This window comes from Ammospiza caudacuta, chromosome 5 (genome assembly GCF_027887145.1).
Source record: "Ammospiza caudacuta isolate bAmmCau1 chromosome 5, bAmmCau1.pri, whole genome shotgun sequence".
Taxonomy (NCBI): Eukaryota; Metazoa; Chordata; class Aves; order Passeriformes; family Passerellidae; genus Ammospiza; species Ammospiza caudacuta.
In genome coordinates this window covers 38,768,969-38,783,643 of record NC_080597.1, presented here as the reverse complement: position 1 = coordinate 38,783,643, position 14,675 = coordinate 38,768,969, and the positions used below count along the sequence as shown (strand labels likewise).

The following is a 14,675-nucleotide window of genomic DNA, read 5'->3' as shown; positions in this document are numbered from 1 at the left end:
ATTAGAAATTTAATCTCAAAAGGGGAGAAAGTGTTTTATGTTACCTCCTGGTTAGCAGCAGCTAGTTCTTCTTCCAGTGCAGAGACTCTTTCTAAAGAAACCCTCAGTCGTTCCCTTACCTAGAAGAAAAATCAAAATATGTGCAGTAACGTAATTTCTATTAGTCTTTAAAGATTATATAATCTGCCATATGCTCTACTGTATGCCCTGCCACTCCATTTGCAGGCATGTGTGTTGCACCCTTTCATGAGACATACTGTGTAGTAAACATTTAAACCTAACTACAGGAAAACTTAACCCATTAAAATAGGTGTCAAACTTTAAATGCCACACTGCTGTTCCACAGTCTGCCTGTAATTTTATGGAATACACAGCAAATTAAAATATTTTAAGACCACATTAGGCATAAAAATAAAACTTTCACAAACATCTTTTACAAAGGATAAAGAAAAAAACCATTTTCAGATGTTTTAAGGTCACTCCATGGAAGATAAGTAATCTGTTTATAGTAACTGAATGTAATAAATTCATTGAAAAATAACTTGTAGCATTGCCTTCAGGCCCATATACTAGAGATATTTTATATCATCATGCATTTGTTTCAGTTTTGCAAAAAGTCATAAACAATGTATACTCTCATAAGCAGGAAATTCCTCTATGTTTGTACCAGCTTCATGAATAACCTATTCTGTTCCAAGGATGATTATGATCTCAATTATTATTATTACCAGTATTTTAATTATTGCTCATTATTGATTATTAATAGATAATATTAAATTAACAGTAAATGTGTCTGAAGACACAATCACAGCTGGTTTGAGGTCAGCTGGTGTAGCTCACGTAACCTAAGCCAGCAATGTAGCTGCAGTCTCCCACTACAACCAAAGGCAAATCAGACCTGAATGACTCCAGTGCTGTGTGTGACTCTCTCTCCCAACTGTTAAGGGACCCAGTGACAATCCTAATCTACAGAACTTCGTTAGGCACCTCACAATAAACGAGTTTGTAACCTGGCTAATCAGTCAACACCCAAGGTGTACTTTACACGTTCCAGCTACCCCGCAGCAATGCTGCTCCAGCTGCTGATGCACAAATGTTTAAGGCCATCAGCAATTTTTGCTGGGCAAGGTAGCATACTATATTAGACCAAGAGATGTAGCTGGAAAATAAAGCAAAACAAAATCTGTCTTTCATTTACAAAGAAACATGACACATTTTCATCCGTGACAAATACAGATCCCTAAAAGAGTTCTATATGTCCTAACACTTGCATATTTTTTCCAGTGATAGCTCTTAGTCTAATAAATATTACCTTTCCTTGCACACTTCATTTTCATTTACTACAGATAGAAATAAGATTTTGCAAACATATCCCTATATTTCAAGAATGGATTAGACTTAATAGATGAAAATTAGTTAGCAAAACTAACACAGCACGTTCACTTGACTTTAAAACTAAATCTAAAGTTGAAATACATATTCAGGAAATGAACACTTAAAAATAAAACTATTCACCTTTCTAAAAAATGCAAATGTAGTTTTCATGCAGTACTTTGAGGCTTTTGCTCCTCTTTACATAGCTTATTGAAACAACTAGTGAGAGGTGTAGACCTGTCTTCAAGAGGCCTGATTTCAACTTCTCCACAATGGGAGACGGTATATAGCAACATCTTAACAAAAACCCCAGACAAGTTAAAAAAAAAAAAAAAACATGGAAAAATTACAATCATATTTCTGGCTTCAATCCCTTTGGCTGTAAGTGCTGTATTGGGACAAAATGATTGAGAGAAAATTCACAAGCAGGCAGTTGTTAAAAGTCAAAAGGAAATACAATAAGTTGGCAACTTTAATTGAATTTTCTTCTGAAACCTCTATGTATTCAAGCCCAAGTGTTTTATAATGGAGAATGTAGTTAAAAAATTACATTATAATATGTCTAACACTGACATTCACTTTGAATGGTGCTAGAATTTGCAAACCAGCTAGGCCAGATTAATGAGGATGTCACAGCTCTACAAGGAGCTGGAATCAGAATTCTCTTTAAACTTTACATCCTGTGGCACTGTGGAAATGAATCCCAGTGGTTTTATACAGCCATTTTACAGCTTGTAACACCACTGCCTCTAAACAACAGACAACTCTGGAGACACAATTTCTACATGGCACTTCAGCAAAACTAGGTAGATAATTAGTGTTTCTATTCTGGCTGTCGAGCTATTATATTCATTTCATTCTTGGCCTATTGTCAACAACATTGAACATTACCAGTGTAAGACAGAGCAACAGCTGGAAGTTGTTTCCTTTGTCCTGCCTCACCTTATCTTACCTCGCCTTCCTCCCAGGTACACAGTTAATACACTGCTTTTTTGTTATAATGACCTAACAAAAATTGCAGTCTGATGGCTCCTACTTGTTCTCAGAATCTAACAGTTGCTAAAGGAACTGAAAACAACTCTGCCTTGGCACAGAAAGCCTTTTTCCCTTTCATCTGACCAGTGAACAACAAATTCAGATTCACATTTGCCATAGTGACATTGGAAAGGCAACTAATTCTTCATTTTCAAACATAAATAACAGCTGTTAAAATTGAGGGAAATCTTTGATTCTATTAGTAAAAAAACAGAGTTACATCAGCACTCTGATCTGAAAGGGAAATCTGCTCTGGTTTATAACCCAAAAGCTGTAACATTATTTCTCATTTTACATTTCTTTCTCAGTCATACAAAAATGTATTGCAAAGCATTTTTAATTGGATTCCATATTCAAATTTATGTTTACAGAAAAAAAAAAATCCCAAACAGAACCATCCTCATTTCTGAGAGACACAGGAAAGGTTGCTGTTCTGGGTCACCATCTTGTTAAAGAAAGAGGAACTGGAACAAATGCAAACTATTTTTATCTGACCATTTTTGTTTGGGTTTTTTTTTTTTTTCATATGCTGAATGCCAATTAGTGATTGGCATACTGTTTTCTATTTTCTGGAAGTGACAGTAAGTGAGTAACTATAGTTAATAAGAATTATCTTACTGAGATCATGTGTATCACTTCAGAAGTTACTCTGCTTAAATTTCACATGATTCTTCAACATATTTCTATTTTCTTGGGCACATGATAGAGCTTTATAAAAAGGTTTCACAAAGTAAGGCTAATCAGATGTCAAGTGATCTAACACAAATGCTATCATAAACATTTTTAAAGGACAAATACCTGGAGGGTAGAAGGCTCTAGGGAGAACTTACAGAACCTTCCAGTTTCTAAAGGGGCTTACAAGAGAGCTGGAGAAGGACTTTTTACAAAGGTAGGTAATGACAGGACAAGGTGGAAGGGATTTAAACTGAAAGAGGACAGATTTAAATTTTATATTAGGAAGACACTTTTTACTATGAAGGTGATGAGACACTGGAACAGGCTGCCCAGAGAAGCTGTGGATGCCCCATCCCTGGAAGCGTTCAAGGCCACTTTGGATGGGGCTTAGGGCAACGTGGTCCAGTGAACAATATCCCTAACAAGGCAGAGGGTGCAAACTGTGTGATTTTTAATTATTTCTTTTTAACCAAAACTATCTTGTGATTTTATGATTGTAATGTCACAGACACAGCAGAAAAGAGTTGCTCTCTCCATGCTAGAGGGTGTATCCAACATATGCCCAGATGACTGGGTATTCTTCTGGCTTTTAAATGCAACCATATTATCTTTAAATGTAGCATAGTCAATGTCATGTTAGCACTGCTGTCAGTGCAAAATATCACCCATCTTTCTCTGTCTCCTAGCAACTGCTTCCCACTTTTTTGCTTGCTGTCAAATTCTTTCTTCATTCTCTTCAGATCTGCAGCCCATACAGAGCTTTTTAAAAAACATTTGCACACTGGCATTGAATCACTTTTCCCCCATGAACAGCCTATTGAATAAAAGTTCTTCAAGTTACCTGCTAATGAATAAAAAGATAGTGACCATGCTGACACAAATAGGCTAATTTAGTTTGCAAGAATATTAAATATACTTTTCTGCCATTAATCTCAAGAGAACCAGTGGGCTTTTGCTTCTTAGCTAAGACAGTATCATCTGGTAGCTGCTTTCCACTGTGAAAATCAACTGGACACTTTTCTTACAACACCAACCAAAAACTGGGTTTGGAGAAGTTGCTTCTTTCTTCTTTCTAAATGCATATTTTAAAATTTGAACCCAAAGTTTAAAGTAAAATAGGAAAAATGTCTGCAGGACAACAAACATGTTCAGATAGATATTAGAAGCCAAACAGAACTACAGAAAGGCACAAGTAACACAATATTTTTTCTACCTTTTTTTCTTCCTGAATTGCATATAAGGACTATGTATTTCCTGACCTACTCAATGTCTATTCTAACCATGAAGTTAACATGAGCTTCTATTTTTCATTCAGCTCTAATGATTTCTAGGAAATACTGTCTTCACTTGCTCTTTTATTAACAATTCCATGCATATTTGTATATAATATCACAAAATATTTTGTAGTGCTGTCTTACATTAGTTCCACAACTATTCATTGCATGGAAAAAACCCTCAACAAAGGTATGAGCTACTTAGCAGCAGTGAGAGAAGTGTTTGAGATCTGTAGCATTAAGGACAGGGTGAATAACTGAAGGGAGTTATGCATGACTATGAATACTGCTGCAAATTTCACCTGACTTATACAATAACAAAGGTTATAAGAAATGTTGAGTCAAAACTTCATATTGGTCCTAGCCCAAATCACTCCTAAGTTCCAATGTGTAAAACTTCACATTTTTTTAACAATTCTCATTGTCTTTGAGATATAACTTAACCTTACACTTAGGTAAAACAGTCACTGAATTTAACTTCTCACATGATGAATATTTAGAATTGCTAGCAGAACTGCCCCTGTGTTTTGGTTTTTTATTTATAAAAAGATTAGAATAATTATATATACAAATATTTTTGAAAATATATAGAGTTTCTGTCAAAATAAATTTCTAAATAATAATAACAACAATAATACTAGTAATAATAAAGAATTCAGTTAGTGTGCTATCAATTTTATTTGCTGTGACACAATGAGATTTTTCTGAGGGACACATATAATGATAAAAATTTCTAAAGTAAATTAAATCTGTCATTATCCCCATGCTCTAAAGTAAAAATTCTCACAAAATACGTTAAAAGTGCAAAACCAGTCTGTGCAGACTCTTTTTTTGGCACTACTAAGATCTCTACTAGAAGATGATGGGGTAAGATTAAAAGCCCTACTCTTACCATTCCCTACTCACTAGAAGGTACCTGCTGGGTTCAGCCAAACAGGACTGGCTCTCTCTCGTGGGAAGATCGTGGCAAGCTTTCATTCTCCAGCCTTGTGGCATGTGGATAACGAGAGGGATCCTGAGGGAGCTGTCAGACTCTGAAAATACTGCAGTGACAGCCACGTTTTCTCAGAATAATGCATTCACAGCTGTGATCTCTCTGTGGCGATCTGTCTTTTGGACAAATGGTAAAGGCAGAGCCCAGACTTCATGTAATAGATAGAAAGTCAATAGACTTTGAAATAGGTTAAGATATCACTCCTGATACTTTTTATACTTAAGCATACCTGCCTAGAAAATGATATATTTTATTTTTAACTTTCCAATCTCTTAGTAGGGTTTCATTGCATCTTCTTACAGTAATGAGGAGGGTTTTGTAGTTCTTGTACTGTTCATGTAGCAATCCTTTCATGATCAGTCAAGTTTTGTGGCAGAGCTTGTTACAACACATCAAGATGTTTTAGTGTAGGAAGTGAAAACATGAAAGAAAATTTGCATTTAGGAAGAATTTTAAGATTTTCTTCATACTTTTGTAAGTTTAAAGGGCAAAACTTCTCATGAAAATATTTTGTTATGCTTTTCCAAGAATGTAGCAACTACATTAGTAGTTTTAGTGTCAACAGTTTCTTTTTGTGAAGAAAAAATTAAAGAAAAATTTGCATTATTCATTTGCAAAGGATCATGATATATTCCCTGTGCCCTTTTGACAGTTTTTACTACTCTTTATCCATTAACCTACTTTGGCTTTGTGAGCATTTTCTGATGGGGCACTGTTTTACTTTGCTGTTACATCAGTGTATCATAAATCATGGTTTTTTTCCTCAGTTTTACTGTGAGAGTCTGTCTGCAGGTCTCCTCTGAGCACAGCAGCAGAGTCTGTGCAAGTGAAGCATTACCCAAATACAGGAAGACAAAACATACATAAGTCTAAGGCAGTAGATTAACTTCGTGCACAAATGCCAAGGTTACTTGATTACTTTGCCATGCCTTTCTCAGCTTTGCAAGTATCACAAGTCAGGGAGATTCCTGATGAGTAGAAAACTCACAAATGTTTTGTCCTTCTTCATGAAATACAGGAGCTATCCTGGAATGACCCAGGAAATGTAGGGAAGGTTATAGAGCAAATCTTCCAGGAAGCATTTTCAGGCACACAAAGGACAAGATGGTGATTGGGGAGAGCCAGTACGGCCTTGCCAAGGCGAAATGATATCTGGCCAACCTTGCTGCCTTGTGTGATGAGAGGACTGGCTCCATGGATGAGGGGAGAACAGACAATGTTTTTTGTCTTTACTGAGGTTTTCTGCAAGATCTTCAATTTATCCCTAGAGAAACTGGTGAGATGTGAATTGGTGAAATAGATTCCATGGTGCATCAGAAACAGACTGGACTGTGAGGTTCAGAGATTTGGGATCAGTGAGACAAAGCCTGTGTGGTGTCCTATTGCCACAAAATGCATAACCCATGAGGGAATGAGACAGGCTTCAGGAAAAGAAAGCAGTTTTGCAGAAAAGACCTAGTGGTGAAAAAAGCCAGCACACAGTTTGGCCAGTAGGTTGGACAAAATGATCATTTCCCTCCAGACTTTTGAGGCTGTATTTGGTTTTGGGCTTTCTGGTAGAAAACATTGGCAGATTTCAATGAAGGCCCACCAAGCTGGCCATGAGCTGGAGCACACAGCATACAAGGCAGGCTGAGAGAGCTGGGTCTGCTCAAAGTGAAGGGAAGGTTTGTGGGAGATCTAATTGCTGTCTACAACCAGCTAACAAGAAGATGTGGAGGAAATAAATCCAGATTCTTCTTGCAGATGCAGGAAGGGAAGACCTTGCAGGACAAGAGGGAACCAGTGCAACAGTCAACAACAGAAACTCCAGATAGGTATTATGGGAAAAAATTACAGTGAGGGTGGTGAAACACCAGAATAGGTTTTCTGCCTACAAATATTGACAAGTTATTGGACAGGACCCTAAACAACCTGAAACAGTTGGCCCTGCTTTGAACAGGAGGTTGGGCCAGATGTCTCTGAGGAGCTTCAACCCACATTGTTCTACTGATCCCCGAAAAGCTTCAATGCGTTTTTATAGGTGGATTGATATCTTATTTCTGAAGAGTCTCAAACAAATCTAACTTACATAATTATTCTGTCACCATGCCGAATGTATGACTCACATGCCATAAAAAAATTTTAGCACATTTGGGTGCATGCAGTAATTTTTAATTTCATTATTTTTAAATAAAAATCACCATAATACTGACAATTTGTGAAAGCATTATATTATCAAGTATCTGGGTGATATATGCAATGTCTTTGATCCAATCCTTCCAGAGACACTGTAACAAAACCAGGCATTTTTATGTAAGATTTGTCCTTGAAAATAATGTGTGCTGGTTTTATAACAAATTATTTAAAAGTAATTTATTAACGTTTACTGGACTTATCTCAGATTGTTTTATAATAACATATAAATAGTATAGTTTATTCTTTTATAGTAAAAATATGATTTATTGCATCAAAATAAAAAAGGTTCCACACAAGGTAAACAGTATGTCGGAAAAAATAATTTTGACCAACCAATTTTAAAACTTGTTTTATAATGGAACAAATCTTCTGTTAATATGATTGCAGATGGTTAACTTTTCTATCCTGAAAATTGTGATTACCACTGGGACAGGAATCAATTAGATACATAAGATACCTACATTTGTCATTCCAAAATTTTTTAACATGCTGAATACTGATTTTAATCTGTAACATTTAAATAATGTAAGAATAGAATTTGCAACAACCTTGGTCAAATTTTTCAATAATGCAAGTCAAAACATTACATGTAGCTTGAATCTAATTCTGTACAATAGTTTTCAAAAGAGGATATAAAATAAACTGCATACTACCAAAATACTAAAACATTAACGAAAGAAAATGTGCAAAAGGTACACAACTGTTGAATAACCAGAATCAATTTCAAGTTTAGTTCTTACAGTTTCTCCTACTTATCCACAACAATGTCAAAAAGTATAAAAGCTGGAGAGTTCCATACCCTAGTTTTATCAATATTTAGAGTGCTGGATAAAAGATCAAAGCTCAGAGCATAAACCCCATCAATCCTCAAAAGATCTTTTTAATAATACATGATTTTTAAAGTCTTAATGACATCCAAAAGATTATTACAGTGGCTAGAAGTCATTATATTTCCTTTTCTAGATTTTCTTTATAGATGCTTTCATGATATCTGAGTAGAACATATAACCCAAAAGATATATCTAAAGTTTTTGTTTGGTCTAAGTTCCTTAGATTTATTCAACTTTGAAAACCTGATAGTTAACCTAGTATGACTCATAACCCACACTGTCTCATCCTTTCATTACCAATGACATATATATATATTATTATATATTTTTATATATCTACAGCTGCCTCATTCATTAAATAAAGTCAACTTTCTTAGTATTTTTCTGAAAGTTGAAGTTAAATTTGTTACTGTGAGACCATTAAACTGGTCCTGTACAATACAACTCATCTGTGCAAGTCAATGGTTTCAGATGCTGCTCTGCACAATGTCATCCCTGCTTACCCAACCGTCTCAAACAGAGAAGCAACTCAGCAGCAGCAATGAGCAAATCAGCCAAAAGAGACCCCATAAGGAATGAGGTTCTTTGCTCATGAGCCCTGTTTCTCACGTGCTCCCTGCACGTGGAGTTTTGAGGCACCTACCAATTCAGATATATCACCTTCCGAGCATACTGTTTCTAGACTTGAATTGGATTTCTGAATTTATGTACACAATACTCAAGGTGATAATCCACAGTTGTACAAAGTTTCATTCATTTTGAATATAGTCTTTCCAGCACAGGAAAGATCCTCTTCATTAGCATGACTTGATGCAGTTATCATTGGTTTTTACCTTGATTCTGCAGGCCCTTCATCACCTCTGATAATGAAGAATGTACTACTTACTTTAGCTTACCCTACTTGAAAAGGGATCACTCTCCTTACATAGCAAAGGCTAAAAAGATCTTTGAAATTTAGGAGGTTTTCCTCCTAAAAGTATCTAAGAGCCAAGTTCCCTAATGTAGCTAGGAACATCTGATTCTATGTCTCTATGTGTTTTTAAAATTTGAGATATACATACATTTTCATGGCCATAACTTAAAAGCACATTTTACACCAAATAAATCCCACAGGGTCATCTTTATTTAGTGTAAATAAAAGAAGCATGTCTGGTGGGGTGAGATTTGCTTATTTTGAAAAGTAACTTCTATTGTCTACAAAAGATAGCTGAAGTGACCTCGAGTGCATTACAGCCATTGGCCATGACTTCTTACCATCCATATTTCTCTGGACACCTGTAAACACTCTAAGTACAGGATTTATTCCAAGGAGCAACAAACTATACTGTTGCTCTGCTGCATCATAAAGCACAATTAGGCAAGTTAAAGAGTGTATTCAGTAAGTTTTTTTACCATACTGTACCTTTTCATCCAAAGCCTTGTGGTGCTCAAACAGAGATTTCAGAGCTTTGAGGACCTCAACTTCACTGGAAACTCCTGAGGGAGACTGCGCTTGCCGTTTCACCACTGTCATCCTCAGGGATCTTTCGTGTCTTGAGACAAGGCACTCCAAATGCTCCAGTAACAGCTGTGGGATTGAAGTAAAAAGTTATTAATTTCTGGGCCCCTAAATGCCACAGAAACTCTAACTACAAAGTGCATGATACCAAACAGCAGTCTTCCTGGCAACTTCATTGTAGGAGAGATTGCTGGAACTATTAGCAATATTTCATGTTTCTAGAGTAGATGGAATAGGTAGAAAAATAGAATACCCACTCATGATTTCACTTAAAACTCTGCTATGAAAAGCAAGAACAACAAATCATTAAGCATAGGGTCACTATTTTACTAAATTAATTAGATATTTACATATCATTTGTGATAGTAATTGATGATTATTGACAGCCAAAAATGCAAAGACAGTCTAAAGAATCATGCAAAAATATTAAATAAATTTACAATTCATTCAGCCTAACTGTAATATATTTTCAATTTATCTTGAAAGGAGCTTAACAAAATATGTAGTAGTGAACAGTATATTCTACTAGATTTTTAAACAATTCATTAGAATTGTCACAGCTAATGTTGCTTGTCACTAGCACATCCTTTAAAATATTGTCTCTGTTGTATTAAAAAATCAACAATAAAAATCAGAGAAGTCCATAAAAATCTAATAACACATTGTAAACACATTTTATATTTAGTTTCCACTGTTATTCTGAGGTTAAAGGAAAAATTAAAATATGTTGATATTGTATAGAAAATTCCTTATTTGTCTATTTTCATAGCGCTACCATTGCCGTTTTTAGTACCTCAACACTAAAGAGACTTGGTTAGCTGTAAGGTTAAATCAGGGTAGCTAAATTCATGAATCAGAATGCATGTTAAATGTATTGTAATTACAATAAACAATTATATCCAACTCATTGAACTGGAAATCTGAAAGTTACATGGACAATTGTTTAATATTTCTCCTTTGATGTGGGTCTTAATATAGCTACTATTAGTAAATACATTTATTTATCTGTAATCCATACTTATTCTCAGTTACATAATGTTTTTATTCTTACATGAATTTCTAGACATAGTAGTATGCTGATATAAGTCAGATTAAGAATGATTATGGTTTGGTGTCATCTTTGTTTAAAACATGGTTCTCGTGTCAGGATTTGCACCTGGTTATTATGCTACCATATATTCTTCACAAAAAGTAGTGAAGGAGTATGTGAACAACGTTAATACAATGAGAGTTATAATGACTCCCTGCAATTCGAGAAAGGAGGGTAATTTCTGAATCCAACTCATGCCCTGTATTTATCAAATGCAAATGAACAAGAAATTCAGACACTTTCTCATCCCTGAGAGGTTAACAGCAGATATAGGTGGATTTTTAATTATTTGAGGAAGTCCAAAGTAGCACACAAATTTGAGGAGACCTCTTAATGATGGAGTAATCAAGAATTCAGTGTGGGGCTGTGGGAAGTTTGCAAATTAAATGAGATCAGAAAATTTTCCAAATATTTACAGAATATTTCTGCTCATAGTAGTACTTAAACAATTAACTGCTATCTATAGATAGAACTGAATTGCTGAATTTTGGTCTAAATTCTTGTATCGTCGTGGCTTTTCTAGGCCATCTTGTTTATCTTGGGGGAAAGCTGGAGGAAAGTAAGTCAATAGCTGATTTCTAATTCTTCAGCCTACTCTCTACCCCTGTCTTTTGAAAGAGTCTGTGAAGGAGCAATATTTCCTTCTCTGTGCAGCCTAACTCTGACCCACTCCATAGCCCTGGGGCAGCCAGAATCTGACTCTAATCCACTCTGTGCACTTAGATTTCCCCACAGTCATTCCCACCTCCTGGCTGATTCGGTTAGAGCCTGGCTCGTCCTGATCAGTTCTCTTTATGCAGAAAGCTTTCCCTGCATCATAGCTACATCTGGATGACTCTAAATCCAGCCAAAAGGCTACAGATTTCTGAAGAAATTGGGAAGAAAGGGAAGACATTGATCCACAGTTGACTTTTTAGTAAGACCATTCCTTCCATAGGTCTGTAGTTGTCTAATGTTCAAACTGACACCCACTAAACCAGTCCAGAGTAACAAAACCTTAAAATCTAAAAAACCTCTTTTCTGGCCTAACTGAGCAAATTTATCATATATGGTGTCCTACTACCCTAAAAGACTTATCTTGCAGACAAATGCTGTGATGATCAGCGATGTCTGAGAGCCTGTATGCAAGACTTAGTTGAAAAGGGAAATGGAAAAATCTGGTTTAGGAGAGAAGAAAAGTGATGGTGACATGGAAATCTAGACATGGAAAAATATTAATGACAGGAGGAATTACACATAATCTGTAGCAGAGAGACAAATAAGGAACACACAAAAAACCTCCTAACATACATCCAGAAGCTCATTATGAATTGGTTCACACTGACAATCCCAACAGGGAATGTGAAGTCAGCATGGACAGAAGACAAGAAACTTGCTAAGCAAGGGCAGAATGGAGATCAAAGAGAGTGATGAAGAGACAAAACAAGTTAAACAATGTTTTCAAGTATAAGAATTGAGCAGAGTGGTGGGAACTCAGAATTTCTAATGGAGTGATTGTGGAGGAGTTTGCTATTTGAGATGAAGAGTACAGCACTCTAGCCTTTTGCAGAGCTACCAATAACATATTTAGGTTACCTTACTGCCATGTCAGAAACACACATAATACATAATACTAAACCAGTGACAATCACCCATTTAACATACACAACAGCTAAGCTTGTTTTTAGCTGAGAAGTATAATTTCAGACTAGAAAAAGATATATTCCAATGTCTGCATACATTTCGTAGTTGTTACATAAATCAAGTGCAAAATGCTGTGTTGCCTATTTTGCTGTATACAGACTGTCACAGCTGTGTCAAAAGACCCACAGAGAACTAAAGCAGTGCTTCTGAACATTTCATACCTTTTCTGTTCTGTTCCTATTTACTCAAGCATTTGCAGTCACTCATTCTTCTGGAAACTACTTCTGAACACTGGAATTTTCCTTACCATCAGCTCTAGGAATGCTCAAGAAGGCATGCTAACATAGGTTTCTCATTTGTAAAAATTTAGTTTTGCTTTTCAACAAAAATAATCTTGATTTCTTCATAAATTCTGTGAGCACTGTTAACTGCAAAACTAGCTGAGCAGGGAGTACTATTAACCAGGTCTCTTAGTGAAACATCACTCTCAGTTCTGCTGAAAGGGAAAAAACCTAAGGGGACAGGACATCTGACAGTGACTGAGAATGTGATAGCAAACCCTGGACCCTTGCTCTGATGAAATGCTAGATTCACAGAATAATAGAATTGTTTAGGCTAGAAAAAACTAAGATCATCAAGTCCAAACATTAACCCAGCACTTCCAAGTCCTCCACTAAACAAAGTACCCAAGTGCCACATCTACACATCTTTTAAATACCTCCAGGGATGGCAACACTAACATTTTCCTGGAGCAGCAGGGCAGCCTGTTCCAGTGCTGGATCCAGTCACCAAGATAATCTTCTTAGTGAAGAAATTTTCCCTAACACCTAACCTAAATTTCCCTTGGTGTAACTTGAGGACATTTCCTTTTGTGCTATCATTTGTTGCCTGACAAGGGAGAAGGCCGGACCCCCACCTGACCTACAGCTGTAGAGAGTGATAAGGTCTCCCCTGAGCCTCCTTCTCTCCAGGCTAAACACCCCCAGCTCCCTCACCTGCTCCTTGTAAGATTTGTGCTTCAGACCCTTCACCAGTTTTGTTGCCCTACTTTGGACATATAACAATACCTGCTGTTTTATTTAACTTTTACCCAATAAAATTATACTAAAAAAAGGGGTAGTTATATTAAAAAAGATCTTCCCTGTTTCCCTGGCAAGTGGAAATGTCAACAACGCTGACAGAATTATGAAGTGTCTCAGGGCTACAATGATGGGGGAAGGGAATGTAAACATAAAAGATTGACATTGAAGATGATGGTGTGTCCAACCAATGATTAACATCTGAAGGAAATCACAGTAACTTGTGGGCATGCTGAGGACTTTCCTCCACATATGTAGTTCAAGAATTAATATTCCGAATACTTGCGAGAACAGCACAAGATATTCTCATTGAAATAACATTGTAACAACAATGGTAATTCATTTAAACTACAAAAGAATTGTTAGAAACAGCTTTAGGGTTTTCAGTAAGTTGCAGATAAACTCTGGCATTAATAGTGATCATGGGCTGCTGAGCATTTTCTGCTCCCTCACACTGTCAAACTGTTACAGTTGTCAAGCACTCAGAGGGACAGGCAGCTTGCAGAGAAAAGAAGATGAAGATCAAGAGCAGCAGGTAGGACAGAATCACCCACGCATCATTTCCATGCTTCTCCTACTGGAAAGCATAAGCTTGACAATGAATTATGAAATAATCTGACAAGTGAGTTTTATGCTGGGCAAATTTTAGGATGCTCAAGATGCTGTGATGATAATTGTATCTTATGTATACAGGATAATTTCTGGAACTCTAGGCTTTTTATAAGCATAAAAAATTACAAAAATAATAATTTAAAGACTGAAAAGTGCTCTAGTGCATATTTTTTGAATGAATTTAGCATCTTTAAAGTGTTCATTAGAACTAAATGAACATAAAAGGAGAAAATTTTTAGAATATACCCAGCATCCTTTATTTCTCAAATCACCTATAAAGCAATCATGAAAGTGGTTAATTTCTGTCAAACAGAAATTTAGCATGGTTAGAATCAATGGTACAAACTACATTGGTGTAGATTATAACTTACTCTGCTCTACTACACCATACCATCATGACTACATGGACACTG

The 14,675-nt window shown here is 36.1% G+C and overlaps 1 protein-coding gene across 12 annotated transcripts in view; it reads right to left on the bottom strand.

Moving 5' to 3' along the window:
• Positions 1 to 14,675, bottom strand: part of PPFIA2 (PTPRF interacting protein alpha 2) — a 288,488-nt gene that overhangs the window by 93,583 nt on the left and 180,230 nt on the right. For all 12 annotated transcript variants that reach the window (XM_058805647.1, XM_058805650.1, XM_058805658.1 and 9 more), the window contains 2 exons: positions 9,763 to 9,927; positions 45 to 119 (listed from right to left, as the gene is read on the bottom strand). In XM_058805647.1, coding sequence (XP_058661630.1) covers positions 45 to 119; positions 9,763 to 9,927 — 240 coding nt within the window. The remainder of the gene's footprint in view (positions 1 to 44; positions 120 to 9,762; positions 9,928 to 14,675) is intronic.